The sequence below is a fragment of the Puma concolor genome, chromosome D4 (genome assembly GCF_028749965.1).
Source record: "Puma concolor isolate L17-30 chromosome D4, mPumCon1.1.hap2, whole genome shotgun sequence".
NCBI classification, from domain to species: domain Eukaryota; kingdom Metazoa; phylum Chordata; class Mammalia; order Carnivora; family Felidae; genus Puma; species Puma concolor.
Window position 1 is genome coordinate 16,894,985 of NC_141679.1, and position 26,698 is coordinate 16,921,682.

Consider the following 26,698-nt stretch of genomic DNA (forward strand, 5'->3'; position numbering starts at 1 on the left):
TTTCTTTATTTTCAGCAAATATTATCATCATTGGCAATACTGTTGTATCATGTTGAGCTAATGTTCTGATTGAAAGTTTTATATGTTTCCGGTTCATATTTTATCAGAGAAAATAATTATTAGTTAGTGCCACTTACTTGGTAGATCAAATCCTTAAAAACATAAAATAAATTATAAGGAAAAAAAACCTTCCGAGTATTGTTTGGTGATGAAATTATTCAGAGGCGGAGGCAAAGAGGGTAGGTAATTCACTAGAAAATCCAAATGTACATTTTACAGGGCAAAATCTGGCAATACCTCAATCACAAAGCTAAGGCAATACACAAAGAAATCTGTCCGCATTCGTAATTAGGTTACCTGCTTTACATCTCGGACGAGATGATGCAAGAGCATATTGGTGGGTCCTTGTTTCTGTCATAAAGAAGAAAAGAAAAAAATGATTCCTTTTAATTACCACGTACAAGGGGAAAAAATATGTTATTTCAGAATGAACAAATAACCCAGAATACTGACAATTTTCTTCAACCTCTTTAGTAATGAAGCTCACCCCAATTAATTATTAGAAAGGTACTCCCTAAGAGAAGACATCAAAGCAAGATGTATGTTTTTTTAATTTTTTTAATGTTTGTTTATTTTGAGAGAGAGAGAGAGAAAGAGACAGAGACAGAGTGTGAGCAGGGAAGGGGCAGAGACAGAGGGAGACACAGAATCCGAAGCAGGCTGCAGGCTCTGAGCGGTCAGCACAGAGCCCGACGCGGGGCTCCAACCCACTAACCGTTGAGACCGTGACCTGAACTGAAGTCAGGGGCTTCACAGACTGGGCCACCCAGGTGCCCCCAAGATGTATTTTAAAGAGATATATACGTAGATAGTAAAAACATAATTAACTTTATTTTTTTCAAGAGATAAAAATAAATTTTAAATAGTTTATAGCTATCCTTTATCATATATAAACTACACAATTACAAACCGCATCCATCACACAATTACATTCCATCAACAAATACTTATTGAATGCTTACCACACTCAGGCAAGTTTTGAGGGAGTCAGTGAAGAATAGAAGTACTTTCTTCATAGTGTTTACAGTCTAATTGAAGAGAGTGGGGACTTAATTGAGAAAATAACCTAAACTATCAAGACTGTGTGTGTTCAAAAAGAGTTGCAAAAAATACGTACCATAAGATCAGATTTACTGTGAACTGGAATATTCAAAAAGGCAGGCCTGGAATAGGGCTTTGAAGAAAGGGTGAGATTCAAAGGCCAAGAAAGGACATTTCAAGAAGGGTGCTTGGCTTGAGTGAATGGTGTTTTTACAGTGAGTAAGCTGGTCTATGTTCAATAAAGGGTTTGCATAGGAAAGTTGCAGGAACAGACTTTTAACGGTGGCCTTAGGTTGAGATGCCTCCAACAACTCAATAAAAGCAATTTGTCCTTATTCACATTATTGGCTTTAATTATAGTCTTAATGTGGTATTTTCTTAGATGAGTTTATATTTCTATTCTGTGTAATTAATTAAAATAAAAAACACAGAAATGACTATAGGATAAAATAGATTTGGTAAGAATGTTTGCCCTTTGGTTGAGAAATCTCTAATTTATCTTCGTACATGAATATTCAAGGAGACGAACATTTAATATTCATTTAGCTTAAGCTAAAGCTTAAGCTAATTAATAAATAAAGCCTAAGGGAGGTGGTTGATGGGATGTTCCAATACTCACTGTATTATAGAGCTCTTCCAGTCGGGGGATGGTAAGAAAGCGATGGAGGTTCACTCCATATTCTATTAGGAGCTTCACAAAATCCACTCGATCCATCACCAAAGCATCTAACATTGCTTGCTCCAGTGTGCCAGGCTTCGGAAGGTAGAAATACATAAGAGACATAGAGATAATTAAGAAAGCAGAAACTTGAAAAAGTAGAAATAACTAAAGAATTACATATATTTGATCTCAATAGAGACACAACAATCATAAAATACAATTGTAGTAGAAATGTTCAGGACCTGAGTGAAGAAATAATAAAAAGTGAACTTGAAGGCACAAAAGACACCTTAAATAAATCTGTTCTGGTTCCAGAAGACTGATAATTGTAAACATCCCAAATTAATGTGTAGGTTTAATGCAATTCTAATAAAACAAAAATCAAGGTTATTTTTTTGTTGTCGTGTTCACTTGGCATGTTTTCATTTAAACTACACTGGTATCTGAATACAAATGGCAAATTAAAAACACTCATTTAATTTTATTCTGGCCTAAAACTTTACTAAAATTATAGCAAAATAATTTTTCTTAAAGAAATTAATCCACAAGAACACAGAGGTCCAGAGAGTAACATTTTGGAAGTCGGAAAGGAGATGGTCAAGTGGTACTTGACTTAGTAGTCCCCAGAATCCCCCAAGGTAAAAGTCCCCAGAAATCGAAACTGGGAAAAGCCAAGAACCAAACAGATCTCTGCCACAAAATCCTGGCAGCTCCAGGATGACATCGATGTACAAATAGTAAATTACTAATGTTGAGACCTTCCCAATCCTCTTCCCCTGTCTGACTTCCATTAACACTAGCAACAAGGCTTTTACCTTATCCAGGCAAGGGTCTGGAGGATTCTTTTCTGGTAAAGGAACTAAGAGAAAAGGCAGGAATATGCTGTCATCTCAGGTCCCCCAACAAACGGCATCCAGATCACTCCACCGTGAAGCTCAAAACTACAGCTAAGCTTCACCTAGATGCTCAGAATTTCTAAAGAGCTTTCTCTCCTCCACTCTTAAATAAAAAGCCCAGAAAAAACACACCACAAAACATCAATCAGTAAGAATCAGACAATGCAGGAAGAAGAAAACCTCAAACAAAAACAAAAGAAAAACAAAAACAAAAACAAAAAAAAAAACCTATCAATATCCTCAGCGAAATAAGATACTACATTCAGGATGCTTTAAAAAAAAAAAAAAAAAAAGGCAAAGAACAAATTTGCTCCTAGAAATTAATAGTATGCTACCAGAAACAAAAAGCTCCACATAAGGCATGAAAAGGAAAATTGAGGAAATCTAGCAAAGGAAAGATATAGAAGATAAAAGGGAAAAGATAAGATTAGAGGAGCAGTCCATAGGTCCAACATTTAAATGCTATGAATTCCAGAAAGAGAACCCAGAAAAAACAGGAAGCAAATTCCCCAGCATGGAAACATGTGATTGCTAAGTTGAAAGCATCTGCCCAGCATTATGGATATCCAGACTCACAGCAGCACGCATCATTGTGAAATCGGAAAACACTAGAAAGATATTTTTTTGAACTTCCAGAGAGGAAAAGAAATGGTGACAAAGGAGCAGAAAACAGAAAGATTTTTATTCTCAATAGCAATGTTGAATGCTGGAAGCTAAGCATTCAGAATGAGTTCTGGTCTTTAATTAAAATATCTCCAAACATGTGAGTTCTCAAAATGTTTCTTTCCCATGTGCCCTTTCTCAGAAAGCTACTGAAGGATGCACCCCCATTAAAATAAAGCAGCAAGCCCAACAAGAGGAAGGCATGGGATACAGAGAACAGGTGCTCCACTACAGGAGAGAGGCAAAGGGAATCTCCACTATGATGAAGGTAGATTCCAGCACGATAGCCCAGAACCGGGAACAGCAGGCAACCAGTCCAGATTGTAGCAGTGAGGACAGCACCACAGAGAGAAATGTTGAGAGGTCTCTAAAATAGATGAATCAGAAAAGAGCAATATGATTTGTTATTTAGAAATATGGAGATTTTGAAATATCGGTACAATCAAAAAACGTCAAAAATACTTGGGTCTCCCGGTCAGCAGGCCAAAGAACTACTGTGTTTCTTGTTGTTGTTGTTGTTTGTTGTTGTTATTGTTTTAGTGCCTTTTAGTACCATTAGCTGTTTTAAAGATGGGGCACCTGGGTGGCTCAGGTAGTTACGCGTCTGACTCTTGATTTTGGCTCAGGTCATGATCTCACTGTTGGCAGGATCGAGCCCCGCATTGGGCTTTGTGCCGACAGTGTAGGGCCTGCTTGGGGTTCCCTCTCTCTCTCCTTCTCTTTCTGACCCTCCCCTGCTCATGCACACGTGTGCACATTCTCCCTCACATGCTCTCCCTCCTCCCTCTCTCTCTCAAAAAAAAAAAAAAAAATGTTTTAAACAATGTGCATGTATTAGTTTGACTGAAAAATAATATACCAATGGTATGGTCACAACTGCAATTCTTAAAAACGAAATGTTAATGGTGATTATCATTAGCACGATGGATAATCTTTCTTCCTTCACTTTTTCGCTGTTTTCACTTATTTCTATGGTGAGTACATTTTATTTCAAAAATAAGGAAAACTTCAAGTTTGAAATCACAATATAAAAATCTGGCCGTAGAAAAAATAAATAAAATATGCTTCCATTCTTTCTTTCTCCCAACTTGGTTTGCCAGTTTCAATCAGGCTGCAGAGCCTGAGGGGGAAAGACACGTTTTTAGGGAGACAAAGTTGATGAGAAAAATGTCTCCGGTATCCTGGGGACCCAGCTATTGCAATGCTACCTCCACACCCCTCCCAAACCAATCTATCTCTCCTCCATTTTTTTTTTTTTTTGGCCCTCCCTTACAAGCCAAATATTTTTCCCAAATAACTTCATTCTCACTATACCTTCCAATGTTGTCCATAAGTTAGGATATGTTTCTTGGCAATGTCCATTCTGTCCCAAGCCATTGCCAGATTTAATTGTTCTGATGCTGCTAAATTTGTGCCTAGGGTAAAGAAGGGAACAAGCATAGATCCTATTTAAAATATCCACATAAAAAATACTGAGTTCCACGGAACGTGAGAAGAGGAAACGAGGAAGACATGTAACCCTCATCAGACACTCACCTTTTAGCAGAGCTGTTAGGATTACTAAATCAAGGTCTGGTGACTCCTCAGAATCAGCATCAAATATGGTCATCTATAGCAGTTGAAACACAGAAAGCCACACATTTTGGGAACTCATAAAGAAATGGTTTCAAAAAGTACCCACAAAATGCATTCTAGAGCTAATGACTTGAGCAAAACATTAATGTAAAAAACCACATAGGGTTAATCTCCTTGATTTGTTACTTTCCCTTTTTACTCATAGAAAACTTTTTAAATAGGGTAATAGAGAATTGTGGAAGCTCAAGGGAAAAAAAAACGTAAAAATTCCATGTATCCTACAGGAAACACATGAAAAAACATGACTACACTAAATTTACTATGGATACACTATAATGAAAAGAAACTCAGTGTCAATTCCTTTTAAAAAAATTTTTTTTAATGTTTATTTATTTTTGAGAGAGAGAGAAAGACAGAGTGCAAGCAGGGGAGGGGCAGAGACAGAGGGAGAGACAGAATCTGAAGCAGGTCCAGGCTCTGAGCCATCAACACAGAGCCCAATGTGGGGCTCAAACCCATGAACTGTGAGATCATGACCTGAGCCAAAGTCAGACACTTAACCAACCGAGCCACCCAGGAGCCCCTCGGTGTCAATTCCTAATGCAAAAACAAAAACAAAAACAAAAACATTCCTTTTGAAGCAATACCATATGACATCCTTCTGTTCACGTAGCCTGAGAAACTAAAATTTTTGCTTTTTCCATGAGAAGTGAATCCTCAAGGATTTTTCATAAAATAAGTGAGGCAATTACAATGCACCCAGTGAGTAACTACAACGGATGGGCACAGCCAGTCTTCACAATGTCAATGTCCAATGCATCCGGACATGAGACTGATTTTTTTAAGACAAATAAGGATTTTATTTATGATTATAAAAGGCTGCTTGCTGTTAAGGAATGTATCTCAAGCTTTCTAAATGCAAATATATTTTATATAGTAAAGGGAACTATTTGGAAAAAAAAGAGCTAAGTCTGGCAAGCCCAGAAACGCCACCAACTAGTGAGTTTGAGGGAAATACCTACAGGCCACTGAACCTCAGGTTTCTCATCTACAAGGTGAGAGGAACCCACTAAATAATCTCTAAGGTCCTGTAAAGATAGAATAACAATGCTTCCACAATTCAGATGCTTCCACATCCAACTAACAGCCCCTTTATGTGCATGAATAAAATCAACTCTCAATTATGCAGGAGTCGAGGACCTAATTCCTAAGATGTGCAAACCCATCGCTGACTACTCTTGCCTCCTCTTTGATCGTTACACTGTTTGTTACTCTCTTTGATGACAGGAAGACACAAAGAGAAGGGTGATCTCTTTAAGGTGTCCTTTCCTTACTGAGTACTGTGGGAGATATCAAATGTAGTAGGCCACGCACAAAATTTCAACTCTGAGCCCCATTTCAGTTCTATCATTCTATAACTGCTGACTCTGTGCAAATCACATAAATTCTCTAGGTTTTAGCTTTGGCATCTCTGAAATTGGAATAAACAGTCACTGCCATATTGCACTCACTCATGGTTGTTATGTTTGTGGTTATTAGGTCAACTGACACCTTTAAAAGTGTTTTTCACATATGTTTATCCATGCTTTGTCCAGCCTGAATTTGTTCAATTTCTTTGTCTGAGGCCAGGTGCTTAAATATTACTAAAATCTTGTGTGATTTGGCCTAGCTTTTGAATTGTGGAAAGATCACTGTGAATCATGACATATTTGCATGTTTACTATACCTGTTGGCTTTATATCGTCTAAGTCATTGATAAAAATCTTGATCAAAGTACCCTAAAACACGAAAATCTTTTCACGAGTCTATATTATGTTTACAGTCCATAGTTTGTGGTCTCCATTTTCTGGCCCAGAGTAAATTCCCACATTTCCCATTGTTCAGTACATCCCCAAAGATCTCCTACATGATTTACTAGGATGTTATGATGCAGTCACCTAAGCCAGGAGAGAACACATGGAGCTATGCTTTTACCCTCTGAAAATATTTATGTGTGATCATCACTAAATGTGCTCACTCTTCCATAATACTGACATGTTGGTTTTTCTCCTAAGTGCAGTCTGAAATGTGAAGCATTGTAGGGAGGTGGGGAGGGCAGGGAATAAAAAGCCAAGTTGACTCAAATAAGGGTGAAGTTCTCCAGATCTATATACAATCAAAGTAAAATTAAAAACTCCTTATTTTGGGGGCACTTTGCTGGCTCAGTTGGAAAAGCATGTGACTCTTGATCTTGGAGCCATGAGTTTGAGCCCCACACTAAGTGTAGAGATTACTTAAAAAGTAAATATTAAAATAAAATCTTAAAAAAAGAAAAAAAAACCCTTAGTTTTAAATGTTGCGGAGGGGTGCCTGGGTGGCTCAATCAGATGAACATCCAACTCCAGCTCAGGTCATGATCTCACGGTTTGTGGGTTCGAGCCCCGAGTCAGGCTGTGCGCTGACAGCATGGAACCTGCTTCAAATTCTTTCTGCCTCTCTCTCTCTGCCCCTCCCCAACCTGCTCACTCACGTACACACGTGCACGCTCTCTCAAAAATAAATAAACAATAAAAAAAATAAAAGTTTTGGAAACAAATATTACAAATGATGCAAATTACGAGTTTTAAAGTTGGTAAAGTTACCAACTCATCATACTCACAGAATCCCTGTGCACCATACACTCCATGAGAATTTGAAAAAGGTGCTTGGACTGCTTAAGACTAAAGTTGAAAGTGCTCTGAATCATGCAGATGATCTCCTCCTTCACCTGAGGACGTAGGGTCCTGGGAAGAGAGAGAAATGGTAATGCCTTGGCGCAACACAGAGAAGAGAACGAGCCAAACACTTCAGTGCAGGAACCCTTGTCTGTCCCATCCAACTGAAAAGGTTTCTGTAGATGCTTCTGCTGTGAGAGCAAATGAGGAGGAAGCAAAAGGAAGCAGGGCACCTTCCTGAATTTGAAAGTGAATTTGAAACTGAATTTGAAAGTGAATTTGAAAGTGAGCGTGAACAGATCCACCATGATCCTGGAAAGAATGCACTCCAGGACAAGGTTCTCGAGCTGACAGATTTCCAGGGGACTGTGCATCACCAGAAACTGCAGGCATCATATCTCAAAGAATCCGACACTCCAGAAGGTTTAAGAAGCACACATTTAGGAAAGAGACACACAGGAAAGAATAAGAACAGGGTCAAAGCGTAGAAGTAGAGGCTAGGGGCTGAGGGGAGAGAGGGAGTGTAAGGAAAGGGTCGTCAGAGCATTTATACCATAAGCAGTGAATACACATTTACTGTGTAAACTGGTGGGGCCAACATTTAGCTCATAGGCATTATATTTACTTACACAGAAGAAATATTATGCTTTTGAAATTGGAAAAATCACACCGGATATAGGCATGCCTAGAGAAAAACTACCTTTTTATTTGAAAAGGCTAAAGAGTTAAAGCCTCAAATAAATATAACATATGTTATATAAATGCCAGGATGCTGATTTCCCCCAATTCCTGCTATTTTTACTAATGGCAAACGAATCTGAAGGTGATCGGGGGCCAGCACTGGTCTCCTCAGTCACCACAGGGTTTTCTCAGCTATCAAGGCCAACTGCAGGAGCGTCTCCTCGCTCAACAACACCCCCCACCCCCACCCACGCCCGGATGCTTTTTCCCTTGAAGCTCAGACAGGGTTCAAGAGCCCCTGATAGAGGCAGGACCATTCTTCAGCTATAAAAAGAGCAACTTGCATCAGGGGAGAGCATTTTGGCATTAATTAATACACAGAAAAATCACTGGAAAGTTAATTCCAGTCTCAGCCTCTGCCCCCAAGGATATCTGGCCCACATAAAAGCAGAGCTTAAAGAACTAAAATGGAGGAATAAACAGTCACCGTGGCTTAAAAACTGAGGGGTCAGCAACTCACCCTTCGTCTGCTAAATGTTTGTGGGTGAAGGCCAGGAGGTCGGCCGCCCTGCCTGTGCCTTCACACACCACCACCGGGTCGTTGTCTTTCACAGTCTCCCACACCGCGAGGATGACATTGGGACCTCCTTCTACCACCAGCCCCACCACGGGCACGCCTTGTCTTGAACCTATTTCAGATGACAGGCAACAGCAAACTGTTACAAAGAACTCCTATCTTGGCCAGGCATCCATTTTGCTTTCCCCGACACCAGTCTTTCAGTTACCACATAAACCTTTTACTTACGCTCACCCCTCTTTCTTCCTGGACTCACCCAGGCTTGCTTAGTTCAAGACCAAGCCAGAAGCTTGGACTGTCAATAAAGTCACTTAAATGTGGTGAGAGCATCTTCAAGCTTTCCCCCGTTACAAAAAACAAAAAACAAAAAACTTTTTAAGTTTTTTTTTATTTTAAGAGACATAGAGAGCAAGGGAGGGGCAGAGAGAGAGAATCCCAATCAGGTTCCTCACTGTCGGCAACAAGCCTGATGTAGGGCTCGAACTCACAAACCATGAGATCATGACCTGAACTGAAGTCAGACGCTTAACCAACTGAGCCACCCAGGCGCCCCTAATTTAAAAAATAATTTTTTTTAAGTAGTCTTCAAGAAATTTCAACTTCTCATTGTGGAAACTTCAAACATATCTTGAAAAAAAAACCAGAAATATAATGGATCCCAATGTATCTATCACTCACCTCCAAAAATGATCAAAATTTGCCAGGTCAATCAACTTCTAAGGATGATTATTTCTAAGTACAAGATGGGATGGGTAACTCTCAAAGACTTTTATACTTCAACATATTCTATTTTTTAAATGTATTCCACTGTTAAAATTTCTTATCACTAGGATATATTATTTTATTTTTTATTAAAGGAAGGAAGACCAAAAAAAAAAAAAAAAAAAAAAGAAAGAAACAAAGACGGTGGAATCATTCTTTCTGAGAAGATATTAAGTGAAAAACAGTTACAGAATGATGTATATAGTACAATCCTTTTTATAGTTTTAAAACCACATACATGAATATATATTCTATATATGTTTGCATTATATATATGCTTGTATGATATATATGTGTATAAGTATATACCCATATATCTCTACATATATATATGACCAGAAACTCTGAAAGGGTACACATCAAACTATTATTAATGAAGAAGGGAGGGGAGGATTTGGGGAAATGTTGAAAAAGAACCATTAATCATGGGGGCGCCTGGGTGGCTCACTCCGTTGAGCGTCTGACTTTGGCTCAGGTCATGATCTCACAGTTCATGAGTTTGAGCCCCACGCCGGGTTCTGTGCTGACAGCTCAGAGCCTGGAGCCTGCTACAGAGTCTGTGTCTCCCTCTCTCTCTGCCTCTCCCCAACTCATTCTCTCTCTCTCTCTCTCTCTCTCTCTCTCTCTCTCTCTCTCTCTCCCCAAAATAAATAAACATGAGTAAAATTAAAAAAATAAAGAACCATTAATCATTAATTATTGAAATCTATGGAAAAAACTTTTGTGAGAGCATCTCTTATATCCTATGTAATGAAACACGATGCAGCCATTAAAGATGTGCTAAGCTATTCTAATTTATTTTAATGTTTATTTTTGAGAGAGACAGAGAGACAGAGCACGAGCAGGGGAGGGGCAGAGAAAGAGGGTGACACAGAACCTGAAGCAGGGTCCAGGTTCTGAGCTGTCTGCACAGAGCCCAATGTGGGGCTCGAACTCACAGATAGTGAGATCATGACCTGAGCCGAAGTCAGATGCTTAACCAACTGAGCCACCCAGGTGCCCCTAAGCTATCTTTATTGATGTAGAAATGCATCCAAGTTGAAAAGCATGTATATTATATGAATCTAGTGTTTGTTTAAAAAATGTTGTTCTGGGTGTGTGTGTAGAATATTTCTAAAAGTATATATATGATAAAGTTGACAATGGTGAGGTTTTTATTGTGAGAATATGGAAAACCCTTCCTTTTCTCATGTGCTCTCTTTGCTTTATCTGAATATGAGAATATATAGTACTTTTATCATCAGGAAAAAAATCAACAAGGGGAAAGAGGGAATTCAATTTCTACTGGGTATATCTTTCTTGAAGCAATAACTATTTCCCACAAAAATAAAAATATTTATGATTGCTTCCTACCAAAAGGATCTCACTGATGCTAATTTAACTTGTTAAAAAAAGAAAAAAATTGTCATGTTCTTGCTGAGAAATCTCACTAGAGAGCTGCCTCTATTCTTGGATCCCAGAGTTAGGCAAGAATACAATTATCATGCCTCCAAATTAAAAGCTCCTGGAATGGACATTCCAGGAAAGCATGCTATTCCATTGAGAGTTGGACTATGAAGAGACACAAAGGCATCTGATCCTATGCTTTCTATCCTCGGAGGCTTAGGAACTGACACTGGCCACGTTTCAAATGGCTGAATCCAGGAATTCCTAGAGCAACTTTATGATGTCAGGTTTTTTTGGTTTTTTGTTTTTTCTTTTTTGGATTTTTTGTAAGTACTCTTGGCCAGGATCAAGGGTTTGCTGGGGACTCTAAGAAGTCCAGCTGAAAAGAAATAAAAGAAATCAGCAAAATATGTAAGTATTATTCCATCCAAATAAATCTCTTTTTAAGCAATACAAATATGGTAGGAAGTAGTGAACATGATGGGTATGAAAATCAGCTTTGATACATAAGAATTTTGGGTCTGTTGGAGACTTTGATTTTTTTGTCTTCCTCCCTCCCTCCCTTCCTTCCTTCATTAATCCTTTTTCTTCCCCTTCTTCTCTCTTCTTCCTTCCTTCTCTCCTTCCTTCCTTTCCTGTGAGTGTGTGTGTGTGTGTGTGTGCATGTGCGTGTGTGTATGTGTGTGTGTGTTTAGGTGGCTTACTGTTTTTGCTCCTTCATATTGGTTTCCCTTAGAATAATAAATGTTACCAATCCACTGAAATGGACTCCACATTCTTTCTCTATACGCAGTGAAACTCTCCAAATAAATCCTAAGTTTCAAGACCTTTGAAAACAGAAATCTTCCTTGACCCCATATGTAAGCTTCAGGTTGTATGCATTCATCCACAAATGGATCAGAATAAGAAAGACAAGACTTTGCTCTCCTGGGGCACACATTATGATGCTGTAGGAACCCCCTGAGCAATTTCTATGGTGAGCATAGATCAAGAGAGTAAACAGGACATTTCAGGGAATTGATATTTGTGACCCCAAAAGGAACCCTCCCTGCAGGAACTCTTCTTCAGGGCCAGTCTCTGACCTGTCGTCTCCTCTATGGGTCTTCTTTCCCCCCACCCACATCTACTCTGCAGAGGACCTGACCCTCTCTCCCCACTTCCTGACTTAAATGAGCCTCCAAGTTTCATTCACACTAAGCACAAAGTGACTGGCAACAGTTCCCAGTGTCCCTCCCACACAGAACCCCACCCCAACAAGGAGATTACCTGTATCAAAGAGGAATAAAAGGAAAGGAAGAAACAGACATTTATTAAGGGCATACTATACAGCCAAAACTATTCTAGGCACATCAAACATACATTATCTCAATTCTCACAACAAAAGGTGGAGGTAGACAGTTCCTTCCCTTTTATATTAAGAAAACAGTTTAGGGGCACCTGGGTGGCTCAAATGGCTAAGTATCCAACTCATGATTTCAGCTCCGGTCATGATCTCAGGGTTGTGAGATTAAGCCCTGCATCAGGTTCCGCAAGACAGCACGGAGCCTGCTTGGTATTCTCGCTCTCCCTCTCTCTGCCCCTCCCCTACTCATGCTCGCTCTCTCTTTCTCTCTCTCTCAAAATAAATTAACTAAAAAAAAAGAAAAGAAAACAGTTTAACAGATGTAAACTCCATCAGCCAAGGTCACAGACAGTAGATGACAGAACTTTGGAAGGACATTGAGCGTTTCCAGCCAAAAGTCGAAGGTTGAAGAGGACTTGAGCCTCCCAAGGGCCTTTGCTCTCTGGTCTTCTTCCTCAAGGGTGAGAGTATTTTGTGAAAGATTCAACTCATGGAAAGAGACAGAGGCCCACTTTCTGCTGCCTTGGATGAAAAGTCTCCGTTTCTCCAGGCAGCACCTACCTTTCAACCTCTCCACCCAAGGATGTTTGCTGATTCTGACCCTTTCCTTTCTTCTCCTTCCTATAGATACTATTAAAAAAGAGACAACAGGCCCAAAATGGAGTCCCTTGTGCTCAGCTCCAAATCAACAAATGAAGATTTAATACCTAATTGCAGTTGCAGCCTCTCCCAGGAATGTAACCTTTAACCAGTCATTCTGGAATTACATAGTTGGCACTAGGGAGGTAATTGGCCTGGTAGGACCCCCACGCCCACCCCACCTTCCCCCAAAGGAAAGTGACCTTGCCCAGAACAATCCATCCTGGTTAGAATAACTCTCTTGCCACACCAACTTTTGCCTATAAAAGTCTTCCATTCTGTCCAGCTCCTTGGAATTCCTTTCTACCTGCTAGATGGGATGCTGTCCAACCGATGAATCACTGAGTAAGGCCAATAAGATCTTTACATTTACTCAGTTGAATTTTGTTTTTAAACACTACCAAAATGGCCATCTCAAAGCATCCCTGGAAGCATGACACAACACTGATACCTTCAAAGGTCCCTATCATTGTTGTTTACTTGTTACACCCATTTTTAAAAATTTTATTTAAATCCAAGTTAGTTAACATATCGTATAATTATGGTTTCAGGAGTAGAACTCAGTGCTTCATAACTTCCATATATCACCCAGTGCTCATCCCAACAAGTGCCCTCCTTAATGCCCATCACCCATTTAGCCCATCCCCCCATCTAACACCCTACCAGCAACCCTCAGTTTGTTCTGTGTATTTAAGAATCTCTTATGGTTTGCCTCCCTCTCTGTTTGTATCTTATTTTTCCTTCCCTTTCCCTATATTCATCTGTTTAGTTTCTTAAATTCCATATATGAATGAAATCATATGGTATTTATTTATCTTTCTCTGACCGACTTACTTCACTTAGCATAATACACTCTAGTTCCATCCACGTTGTTGTTGCAAATGGCAAGATTCCATGCTTTTGATCAATGAGTAATATCCCATTGTGTGTGTGTGTGTGTGTGTGTGTGTGTGTGTGTATATATATATATATATATATATATATATATATATATATATATACCACATCGTCTTTATCCATTCATCAGTCAATGGACATTTGGGATCTACTCAGTATTTATCCAAAGGATACAAAAATGCTGATTTGAAGGGGCACATGCACCCCAATGTTTATAGCAGCACTATCAACAATAGCCAAAGTATGCAAAGGTCCCTATTTCTAAAAGCTCTGTTTGCTTTTAACCCTTCCCTGTCTAGGGGACGTCACCACATATGAAATGCCATCCTCCCTGATGATCAAATTCATACCCCCACTCTTCTCAGTCCAGTCTAGTTACTGCTCTTTAGTCATTCCCATTCTGGTAACAATACTCCCACTACCCAACCATCCTCCACCTACCCAACCCTACAGTATGCTGGAGGCTCTGCTAAAGTCTCCACTGTTCCAGTCCTCTCCTGACTATGCTGTCTCCAAGACTTCTTCCCCTCTCCTGCCATCCACAAGTCCGCAACACCTCACATCCTGCTTTCTTCTGGCTGTGGGTTCACTCGTGTTAATTTAGGCAGAGACCAGCTTGGACCTCTCCACTCCATATGGATGACAAAGGAGTGCCTTTCTCCATAGCAGCGCCCCAGCCAGGCCCTGGTGGCTGAGCCTCTGTGGTACTCACGGCTATGTATTTTCTGTAGAGAGAGGTACTTTTCCAGGTTCCTCCTGAGATTCATCTCATTTCCATACTTGCCCACAGTCCCATCATCGGACAAGATGAAGTGGGAGTGCATGCTGTTGAGTGTGGTGAGCTTGCTGAGGGGGTTGCCCAGAGTCTGGTACAGGCACACCGCCTGGAAGACAAGAGAGGGTTAGAGTCCGAGGTCCTTCCCTGGGCTCAACTGCTCCAAAGGGCTGCCCATGCACCATGCAGTTCCTGCCACGGCTAATAAGTGCCACTTGCTACCTAGAGAGGTGTGTCTCAGGCTATCCACGGTGAAGAACCAACTCTTTTTTTTAATCTCCCATTTTTTATGAATCGTTATGTGGTCCTACTATGTGTAACCAGTATGCGGCTCATACTACATGAGACTCACAACACAAGGACACAAGTTCAACAACCCTTGCATGCACTGTGCTCAGAAAGACAAGTCCACCGGCCATATACTTGGGTGTCACAGCACTACCACATTGCTAAAAATGGTTCTAAATATTTATTTTTAATTTCTGTACTTACCCTGTCTCAGATTGTAATAAAAGAGTTCAAGGACATACAGTAATATACAGACTACACTGCTATCCAGAAAATATGCCTTTCAATAGATCTATTCCAAAATAATTTTTTGACACTGCTTTTTTTTTTCTAGTATTGAAATGAAGAGTGACAGCCAACCAACCAAATGGAGATCCATCCACTCAATATAAAACATCCCGATCTTCATAAATATTTGTGGATTCTTCCTTAAGCCACTCCAATTCTCATTTGTTTTTAGAGACGAAAAGCACACTATTTGGAGTAAGAGGGCCCAGACTCTTCTACTTCCTAACTTTAACTCTGGGTAACCCCTGCCTCCTTTCTCAGGCTTACTTGCCTCACGTCTAAGGGAGAATGATAATTCTTACACCAGAGGGTTGCTGTGAGGCTTAAAAGAAACAATGAGGTAAAAAACACTATAAATTTTACCAACATTAGTCTTTAAAAGTTATCTTTATAATTCCTAACAGTGATACAGATGACAGAAATCAAGAAGAAAATAACTAATAGATTTAATACATCTAAAGTATCTTATCATAACATTAATATCATTTTTTATAAAATCAAAACAAAATGGATAATAGAAGAATGGTTAAATTATAGTACTATTAAAGTACAGTACACTAGAGCATTATTAGGCATGAAAAATCAGAATGCAACTTTTACCCCTAGAATGCGGTCTTTTACTATAATTTCCCACTAAAAGCAACCAGCCATTTCTCTAGGAGCAAAACAATATACACAATTAGCCTGGAACAGTTTTTTGGTTTTTGGTTTTTGGTTTTTTTCAGAGTAAAACACAAGGAAGCGAGGAAAAACAACTAGAATTATGTTAAAAGGACTCAAGAGATAACTTGAAAAGTTTCCACTGGCCAAAACGGGATGAGTTGAGCATAATTAAGAGTAATAACTAGATGGAATAATGACTTGAAACATATTTGATATGTTTCAAAAAAAAAAATCTCATTGTTCACCTTGAAGAATGGTAGATAACCAATTCATTGCTTTGAAAGCCGGAAAATAAAGAGAGGATCAAACATTGTGTCCTTTCCCATACAACAGTACCACAAAGTAAACCAAATGGCTGATGAGAAAATGTTTTCTTTATAGAGTGTTTAAGCTAATAAATAAAGAACACAATAATTTCATATCAGTATTTGCAACTCTGTTGAGGTCATGAATCTAGTCAATGACATTATAAAAAGAAAAACAATCATATGTTATGAGGGGGAAGGACAGACACATCTCTTATGGCATAAACTTGCACAAAAAGAACTTGTATCTAATCATACCTTTGGAACAAACTACCAAGTTGAAGAGACAAGACAGAGAAATAGGCTAAACCCTACTATAACAGGCTAAATTTGCAAAATCCAAACTATGGGGAACTCTTTAGGACAAATGACCTAGTTTCTTTTTTTATTTTTAAGTTTATTTATTTATTTTGAGAAACAGAGCATGCATGGGAGGGGCAGAGGCAGAGGCAAAGACAGAGAGAGAGAGAGAGAGAGAGAGAGAGAGAGAGAGAGAGAATCCCAAGCAGGCTCCACACTTTCAGCACAGGGCCCAACTCAGGGCCTGATTTCACAAACTGTGAGATCATAACCTAAGATGAAGCCAAGAGTCGGATGCTTACCCGACTGAGCCACCCAGGCGTCCTGTGACCCAGTTTCTTTAACAAACAAATTGCACCCCCCCCAAAAAAAAAGAGATGGAGGGAAAATCCATAGATTAAAAACGACTGAAAATAAGTGACTCAGGAGACATATCAACCCATCACATTGTAGGGAACTTTTCTGGATGATGAAATCAAACAACTAAAAAATATGACACAATCAGAATGTTGAACGTGGACTAGCTAGTTGTTGATATTCAGAAATTAACTATTAATTTTTTTAGGTATGAAAATGGTAATGTGGTTATATATATTTTTAATTGTCCATATATTTTAGAATGCCTACTTTTTGGTACTTAGAAATACCAAATTATCGGTAAATTAATTGGTTAATTAGAAATACTGGTAAAATATTTACCAATGATGTTATTTAATATCTGGAATTTGCTTTAAAATATTGGAGTGGGGAGTGGATAAGGAATAGATGAAACAAAATTGGCTCTGGGCTCATAACTGTTGAAGCTGGGAGATAGGGACACAGGAGTTCATTATTTTCACAACTCTACTCCTTAATATGTTTGACATTTTCCAAAATGAAAGTTAAGATAAACCATATACATGTTTATATTAATTTACATAGAGAAGTAATTATGTTAAATAATTAAGCTAAATACCAGATTCATATCAGTGGGTTTCTGTTACTACTTTTTTTCATACAAACTGTTTCTTATTATGCATATGTACACATACGTAGTAAAAATTCTGGAATGATACACCCCAAAATGTTAATAGCGGTTATCTTTCCTTTTCATATCTTTTGTAATACCTGAGACTTTTATCAGAAATACACACTACTCATAAACAGACTTAGACAAGTTCCTTCCCTTTAGAAAAACAGATGGGATCAAAGAACCAATACATAGGATAAAGCAGAGAGTAGTACAAGATAAGGAAAGAGCAGGTTCACGTCATGAGTGTTATCACATGCACGCCTGTGCAAGAAACTCGGCTATTACTCTGAACCAGATAGGAGCCACTGAAGTGTTTTTCACAGAGAAGTGGCACGATCTGAGTTGTATTTTGGAAGCATCATCCTGGTTACTGTGTTGAGATTAGATTGCAGTGAGAGACAAGGATGAGAGAAGGGAAAGCTATTACTACAGTCATCCAGGAGACAGGAAAGGGGGCTGCTCGGTAACAGTGGAGGTAACAGAAGAGGTCAGATTCTGGATATATTTCTATATTTAAGTAAAGCTAAAAAAGGGGGGTGGGTGCCTGGGTGGCGCATTCAGTTGAGTGTCTGACTTGATTTGAGCTCAGGTCATGATCCCAGGGTTCTGAGATCAAGCCCCGTTTCTGGCTCTGCACTGAGCACAGAGCCTGCCTAAGATTCTCTCTACCTTTCCCTCTGCCCCTCCCCTGCTCACATGTGCAGGCACTCTCTCTCTCTTTCTGTAGAAAGAAAGAGAGAGAGAGAGAGAGAGAGAGAGAGAGAGAAAGAAAGAGAAAGAAAGAAAGGGAGAAAAAAGAAAGAGAGAAAGAAAGAAAGAAAGAAAGAAAGAAAGAAAGAAAGAAAGAAAGAAAGAAAGAGAAAGAAAAAGAAAAAGTGAAGCTGAGGTAATTTACTGATGGATTAGGTTGAGTTGTGAGACAGAGATCATTCTAGGATTAGTCTAAGGCTTTTGGCTTGAACAAGTGTAAGGATGGGATCATTACTTCCTAAGATGGGGCAAGTAGGAAGACCAAAGTTGGTTTGAGGTATATTACATTTGAGATGGTGTTTAGATATCCAGGTGGTGCTAAGTTGGCAATTGGATACACGTTCATCCCCTTCTGTTGTGAATGGGTTGTCTACTCACATCTTTTCCAATAAGATCTCTCTGGTTCTCAATGACACCCCAAGGAGGGATTCCAACTGTCCAGATTTTTCTCAAGGACCGGAAGGAATGGGCTTTAAGGGCATCCCCAACATGTTTGGACACACCTGTGAACAATCAGTTTAAAAGTCAAACTTTTATGCACAAATCACGCAAAACACTGTGACTGCAAGAAAGAGACAAATGGCAGATATTCGTAGGGAATATACAAAAGGACATTCGTAGGGAAAGTTGTGACGCAGTGGAATTAATTTCTGATATCTTGGCTTCCTCTACTCTCTCTTAACACCTCTTTCTCCTATCACTGACCTCTTTACCTGAATAATTCTCCTCTCCCTTTGGGTAAGTTTTGCTTACAAAACCTCAGTTCTTCCCCTATTTTTGATTGACCAGAAAGTCTTATGAGACCATCATGAATGTTCTAAATGGTTTTTTTTTTCTGTAACCTTCTCAACTGTCCCAGCAAAACATCCTGCAGATGTATCCCTTGCTTCACTGAAGCAAATTAATTTAATAGCTTATATACATAAGTATGCCAGCATGAATGCATTCATACTTGCCCTTCTGGAATTAATAATAACAATAACTATAAAAGCCAACACTTACTGAACTCTTACAATGCACCAGGTACTTTTAAAGTGTTTTCCATGTATTCACACTTTAAGTAGAAACTTCAGTCTATTTTATAGGCAAGAATTGAATCATAAAGAAGTTAAATAATTTGCCCAAGGTTATAGAGCTGGTAATTTGTAGAGCTAGGATTCCCACCCAAAATATCGGACTTTTCTTTTTTAAACAGACTTTGTTTTTTAAAGCAGTTTTAGGTTCACAGCAAAATTGAGCCAGTGGTACAGATTTCCCATGTACCCCCCCACCCCTACACACCCACAACCCCTGACCACTATCAACATTGCCCATCAGAGTGGTACATTTGTACCACTGATGAACCTATACTGACACGTGATTATCACTCAAAGACCACAGTTTACATCAGGGATTGGTGCTGTAGATTCCATAGTTTGAACAAATACACAATGATATATTTCCATCATTATAGTATCAGAACAGCATCACTGCCCTAAAAATTGTCTGCATTCCACTTATTCACTCCCCCCGCCATAACCCCTTGCAACCACCGATCTTTATACTGTCTCCAGTTTTGCCTTTTGCAGAATATCTTAAAGTGAGAATCACGTGGTATGTAGCCTTTGACATTGACTTAATCTGCCTTTTAATTACAATGCTGTGCCAGTTACTCTTCCTATATATATAGTTTTGACCCTATCTGTGTCATTAGCACAGAAACAAACAAACACTCTATATATGCACACATCTGATGCACAGTACCTAATCATTTCTCCCTCTCTCTCTCTCTGGCATCTTCCCCTCCAACCTCTTTTACTTCTCCCAGAGTCATTTTCTAGAATCCAGGTCCTGGATGTATATCACCATCAACTGTGCAGTCAACTCTGCAGTAGGGTTTTGGATCCCATAGGTTTGGCATGGGTTATCAGCATTGTGGTGCTGCTGGTTGTATTTCCACATCCCACAGGTGGTTCTAGTACAGATTGTCTATTGAGACTCTCTGTAAAAGCCAGACCCGACTATATTATTTCCTATTCATTCTCCTGTTCAAATTCCTTTGAGAGCCTTCTGCTCTCAGCCCATCAGCATGGCATCTAGTATGGCTCCAGTCTCCCTGGTTGTCCCTGTCCTCTGCCGCAAGGCATACCCAGCCTGTAGCCTTATCACCTCTTTCTGCATGTGCCTTAAACTCCAGCTGTGTGCCTGGCCCTGAACGGCCACCTCTGCCTAGCATGCTCCTTCCTACTCTTCCCTCAAGGTCAATACCAAGTGCTATATCCTTGTCTATGCCTTCTCAGGTGCCCTCAGTTGGAACTGGAATGCATCTTCCTCTTCCCTGTACTCCCAAATATATATATATTATATAATTTATATATAGCATAGTATATATACAAGGAGATTCTTGTAGCTTGTGGCCTTCAATTGAATGCCAAAATTCAATTAAATGTCAAAAATTCACGCCAGATAATGTTCAACTACAGTAGAAGCAGCTCAAGAATAGGCAGAAGCTGGAAGGAAACCTTCTCAAATTTGAATGTACATAAGAATCATCTGAGGATATTGTCAAAATGGAGAGTGGCAGTCCTGCGGGTCTGGGGAGGTATCTGAGATCTGCGTTCCCAACAAGCTCCCCGGTGGTCCTGATGCTAATCGTTCATGGATCCTTCCCTGAGCAGTCAGGCCTTAAGGAGCTGTGGTTGAATTGGGGCCGACCCTGATTATTGCGTAAGAAAGCTCCAAGCGTGTCTCGTTTCTCAGTTCTTTTGTTCATCTGAACGAATTCAATAGTCTTCACATTATCGTATTTGTGTTCCTTAACTGGCCCTAACCTGAAATGTTTTTAAAAAACAAACCAAAAAAGCAGTAAGTAAAATAAAGCACATGTTGTTAAAAAGGGAAACCACAGGCCCAAAATGGAATCACTTAGGCCAAGTTATCACACTGGGGCTTAGTACCTAACTGTAGTGCCAACCTCTCCCACCCCCGAAATGTAGTCTTAACCACTCAGTAAGAAAGTTTCTGATCAGCACCAGTGAGGTAATCTGTCACAAGGACTCTCCCCCTCCCCTTCCCCGCCAAAGGAAGATGAGGTAATCTGCATGAAAGGACCCCCTCCCTTGCCCCCTGAGGGAAGGGGACCTAGCCTGCCACAGTCCTTTCTTTACTTTTGTTAATAACTTCCTTGCCCCACCCTCCTTCCTATAAAAACCTTCCACTTCATACATAGTCTCTGAGCAACTCTTTACTTGTGAAATGGGATGCTGCCCAATTCGTGAGTTGCTTAAGAAAGACAATTCGATCTTCAAATTTATGCAGTTGTATTTTTGTTGTCAAACTTGACCATGGGGAGTTTAGCTCTTGCCCATGGCCACACACTACATACTTGCATGGATTCCGTGTCCTTTCAAACCTCACCATAGCCTCAAGTTCATGAAAAGACTATTTTGTTGAAGTTTACCCAAAGTTGTGGTAAAATAGCAGATGTTAACAATGGTGAAAACACATACTAGGAAAGATCTATGATTCTTCTGGGGTTTTGTTTTTGTTTTTGTTTTTGTTTTTGTTTTCCGGTCACCATGCTTTTTGTCTGACTCGCACTACCATATCCGCTGGGAGCACTGCAGAGCACAGATTAGGTGCCTTGCTGCCTGATTCAGTTAGAAAGAGGTATTAAAAAAAAAAAAAAAAAGGAAAGAAGAAGAAGATGAAAAGAAAGAGAAACAGTGCACTTTACCAGTATTAATGCCTTCAGTTATTATCCATGCTCCTGTTGTCTCCGCAGCTTTGACCAAACCTTGGCTGAAGATCTCTTTAAGCTTAGACGGCATCCTGAAGTTCTGGATGCCCCCGTGGACAGAGATCACCAGTTTGGGCAGTTCCATCTTCCACTCTTTCAACATTAAATGTAATAGATGATCTGCCTTTGTATCATAAGATGTTCTAATATACTGGAAGATATGCATAGACACATGTACATAAAACAGTGAAAACTACATGCCGGGCAACAATAAGCACACAGCAGGGCGACTGGAATGGCCCAAACTTAAAAGGAAGTGTCTGGGATTTCTGTAAAAGTTCATCTTTGTACAATGTAAACATTTACTTTGAAAGGATCCCACACCCCGCTTTAAGTTCCTTCTGGGAATTACAAGTCACGGTAGGAAGGCTTCCTCTGGTTTTCAGGGTTGACCCACCAATGTCCTCTAGAAGATCTGGGATGAGGCAGAAATACTTCAAACTGGCAAAAACCACTACTCCAGGAAACCCATTTTTAAAAAAAAGCATTTACACAGAGGTGAAATGGGGTTTTTCATACATGGTATGGCCTTTGATTTACTTGATGATTTCATACATTTGCATCATTTAAATTAAATTATGGTCTGGGAGCATGTACATTTAATTTATTGTAAATTTTATATTCTAAACATTTCCTTTATATATAATTATCTCTCTGAAAATGTCTTTTTCCAAAATAAATACTTTTCACAAAAGAATCACATCTTTGACTAGTCAATGTAACCAAAAGAAGAGAGAATCTGAATCAGCAGGTAGGACCAGAATCATTTTGTGCTTTGCCTAAGATCATAGTGTATAACTGGTTCTCTTTTTCCGGCAGAAACAGCCACACACAGACTGTGAAAATCACATTAAGAGGAGTTTGCCATCCTCAAGCATAAGCCAGCCAACAGCAAGAATAAGTCAGATTTATAGGAACGAGGGCACTAAGAAACCATGAATTAGAAAACTACACCAAAAAGAACCACAGGTGGAGATCTTCATCCATATGAAATAGAATTCTCACATTATCTTCCAGGATGTGATAGTGACTTAAAACAACTGTCCATTCATCTTTGAAATTCTTAAAACATAATCTCTTTATTAAAATGTTAGAATTTCTGAACATCGAGTTGGTACAGCCATCACAGAATGTAATAGAACCTAAGGATAATCAGGATTCAATTTACAGGTGAGGGAAATGAGTTGCCATGGCTTCTTACATATTCACATGGTAGGAAAAAATACAAGTTGACCTTTGTGAAATGGTTTGTGTTGCTCTGAAACATGAATAAAGGTAGAGGAGGCGGCTCTAATGTGGTTCACCTTTTCTCTACCTCAACTCTCCTGGGTGCCTCTCTCTTTCATCTAGAAGTCCTTTTAGTCCTAGCAGATATTTCTCCTAGAGATTTCAGATAAACAACTTTGATTAACTAAATTATCAGCACTGGAGTCTTTTCTTCCAAAGGCCAACTGAAGATGATGCCAAAGGTTAATGACTTACTTTCCCCCCACCTCCTCCTTTATAACTAACTGGGCAGATTGTTACTGGCATAGATTCTTCTCAAATCCTCTGTGGAATGAGGTGGGCGGGATAAACTGGGAAGGGGAATGCAGTGGAGGGAGAAGAATAACCAGCTCTCACTGCTTTCCCGCCTCTCGCTGTAAACACGAAGTGCAGCTCTGGTATTAAATATGAAAGGTAGATTCTTCTCTTCTGAGAGATCACATAAAATGCATTCCAGGTACTTAGGATGTAATGAAGTCTAACGCTAAGCCTAAAATCTGTTAGTGATCAGGAGATCTGTTGAACCATATTTTCAGTTCTCCTAAATGTACCATGCTCTCCCTTGGCCTTCCCACCAGCCCAGAGCGGTCTTACCCCTCTGCCTCACCAGACACCAAACACCTCACTCACCTTTCTGATATCAGCTTAGCTGTCCCTACTTCCAGATGGCTTCCTTCACACACACACACACACACACACACACACACACACACACCCAGAAAAACAAGAGTTACCCTTTTCATTCTCTAGAAGAACCCTGTATTCCCATCCAGAGCATCCCTGCACCACCCCCCTCCCATGGAACAGATGCTCCCTGGGGCTTAGCAAAGTGGGAGCACCAATGAATATCTCCCAAATGGATGGAAAAAAATGAGCAAATCAAGGTGATTTGATTATGAATGAACATAAAAGCAAAAGGAGGTAGATTAAACTTAAGGGGACATTTATACACGGGGTTCTATAAGAGTCAGCTTCCAGAAAGGATTGTAGAGGAGGATGAGTGCAGTTTTCTTACCAGCTAAAGAAAACTTCAACATACAACACTAAACACAAGAGGATTAATAACCGGAAAAGTAGATTACTGTAAAACTCTATTATGAAACTTGATTATGACTGCATCATTAAGAACTGTTGTTTCAGATTCATTCAGCTGAAGGTCACACTCCAGGATACAGTTGATTCTAAGCTTTCCTGAGGTGGAATCCCCTGCAGGTTCCCAAGGGAAATCTGCCTCTAATAAAACAGGTGATTAACAAGCACAAGGAAAAACACCTGAGAGATGCCTGACCTGTCAGAACTACGCAAATTACATGCAAACTCCATATTAGAACAGGAGAAAAACTGGCCTGGAAAGCCCAAGGACTATCATTCAGGGGGTACAGAGAAAAATTCCCCCACTTCCTCTCATGAGGACTTGGCAGGCATGAACAGCCCCAAGTTACTGGTAATTGCTATGGTCATGCTTCAGCTAAAGGCTGCTCTTTGGCAGTGACTTTTCTCCATTCCTTAAAAACAGGGCAGTCCTTTCTCAAGAGCGATAAGCCATTCTCCTATGCGGAAGGCATAACCACGCTGAAAGAGGTCAAATAAAGACCTGGCCATACCACACCCTGGAAAGGTAGAATGCCCTCAGACGTAAAGGAAAGAGAAGAGTCAGGTCATTTTTGGGAAGAGGTCAATACCATGGAACACTTTTGCAATAAAACCTGGTCATCTGATCATCTACACTTGGAGATACAATTGGGAGAAACATTTGGTGGTTACTTTCTGTTAAAAACTAGCAAAATGGGGTGCCTGGTGGCTGAGTCAGTTGAGCTTCTGACTTTGATTTTGGCTCAGGTCATGATCCCAGGGTCATGGGATCGAGCCCTATGTCAGGCTTCAGGCTAACTGTGCAGCCTGCTTAAGATTCTCTATCTCTCTCCCTCCGCCCCTCTCTCCCCTATTGCACTCTCTCTCTCTTAAACAACAACAACAACAACAACAAAGCTAGCAAAATAATGTGTTATTAGCAAACCTTGGAGTGGTGGGTATGCTCTCCGTCTTGAAAATTAATAGTGCCAAACGTATCTGTAGGGCTTTTCGTTGTGTGCTTTTCAACACACCATTGCTCATTTTCATTACCATTGGCAGCTGAGATAGTCCAGGAAAAATCTATCCCATGATGGTCTCCAATTAATCGCCCACAGTAACACCTTAAATATGGGATAAAAACCAGTTTCAGAATAGAAAACTACACAATATCAAAATAGAAAATAGATGTAATGTTTCTACATTTTTCTAGGTAATATATAGATGATACAAATGAACAATTTTTGAAATTCCACATTAATATTTTATATTATATTTATATCATTAGATTGTCTTCTGAGTTTAGAAATACCCTCAGTGGTTCTCTCCCTTGGCTGCACATTAAAATCATTTGGGGAATGTTTTAAAAAAAACACCAAAAATCTTGTGCACACCCATGTTCATTTAAGTATTCCAAATCATTATTCATAATCGCCAAGTGCCCACTGACAGATGAATAGCCAAACCAATGTGGCATATACATACAATGGAATATTATCTAGCCTTAAAAAGGGAAGAATCCTGGATATGCTTCAATATGGTTAAACTTTGAGGATATTATGCTAAGTGAAATAAGCCAGTCATAATACAACTGCTGTATGACTCCACTTCTATGAGGTACGCAGAGTAGTCAAATCCACAGTGACAGAAAATAGAATGAATGGTGGCTGCCAGGGGCTGGGAGGAGTGGCCAATGGGGAATTATTGTTTAGTGGACACAGAGTTTCAGTTTTACAAGATGAAAAAGTTCTGAAGATCTGTTGTACAACATAAATATACTTAACACTACTGAAATTGTTAGGATGGTAAAAAAAAAAATCATATTGTACACCTCAAATATGTGTAGTTTATGTTAATTATACCTCAACAAAGCTGTTAAGAAAAAAATGAGAGTGGAGGGGATAGCTAAATTGGCAAGGGGAATTAAGGAAGACACTTGTTGGGATGAGCACTGGGTGTCACACGTAAGGGATGAATCACTGGACTCTACTCCTGAAATCATTACTGCACTATACGCTAACTAACTTGGATGTAAATTAAAAAAAAAAAAAAAAACAACGCTATCCTAAAAATTAAAAAAAAAGAAAGAAATGAGGGGTGCCAGGGTGGCTCAGTCGGTTAAGTATCTGACTTAATCTTGGCTCAGGTCATGATCTCAGGGTTGTGAGATCGAGTCCCATGCCGGGCTCCTTTCTGGGCGTGGAGCTTGCTTAAGACTCTCTCTTTCTCTCCTTCTGCCCTTCCCCCATTTGCGTACGTGTGCGCTCTCTCTCAAAAAAAAAAAAAAAAAAAAAAAACTAAAAATCTCTAATATGCAATACTTAAGGAG

At 39.6% G+C, this 26,698-nt stretch overlaps 1 protein-coding gene across 4 annotated transcripts in view; it reads right to left on the minus strand.

Annotated features, from left to right (window-relative positions):
- TRPM6 (transient receptor potential cation channel subfamily M member 6) overlaps positions 1-26,698 on the minus strand; it is a 205,034-nt gene that overhangs the window by 87,548 nt on the left and 90,788 nt on the right. For all 4 annotated transcript variants that reach the window (XM_086685020.1, XM_086685017.1, XM_086685018.1 and 1 more), the window contains 10 exons: positions 25,316-25,493; positions 21,970-22,183; positions 18,633-18,757; positions 14,586-14,757; positions 8,791-8,959; positions 7,535-7,658; positions 4,858-4,930; positions 4,636-4,736; positions 1,721-1,855; positions 358-411 (listed from right to left, as the gene is read on the minus strand). In XM_086685020.1, the coding sequence (XP_086541146.1) occupies positions 358-411; positions 1,721-1,855; positions 4,636-4,736; positions 4,858-4,930; positions 7,535-7,658; positions 8,791-8,959; positions 14,586-14,757; positions 18,633-18,757; positions 21,970-22,183; positions 25,316-25,493 (1,345 nt within the window). The remainder of the gene's footprint in view (positions 1-357; positions 412-1,720; positions 1,856-4,635; positions 4,737-4,857; positions 4,931-7,534; positions 7,659-8,790; positions 8,960-14,585; positions 14,758-18,632; positions 18,758-21,969; positions 22,184-25,315; positions 25,494-26,698) is intronic.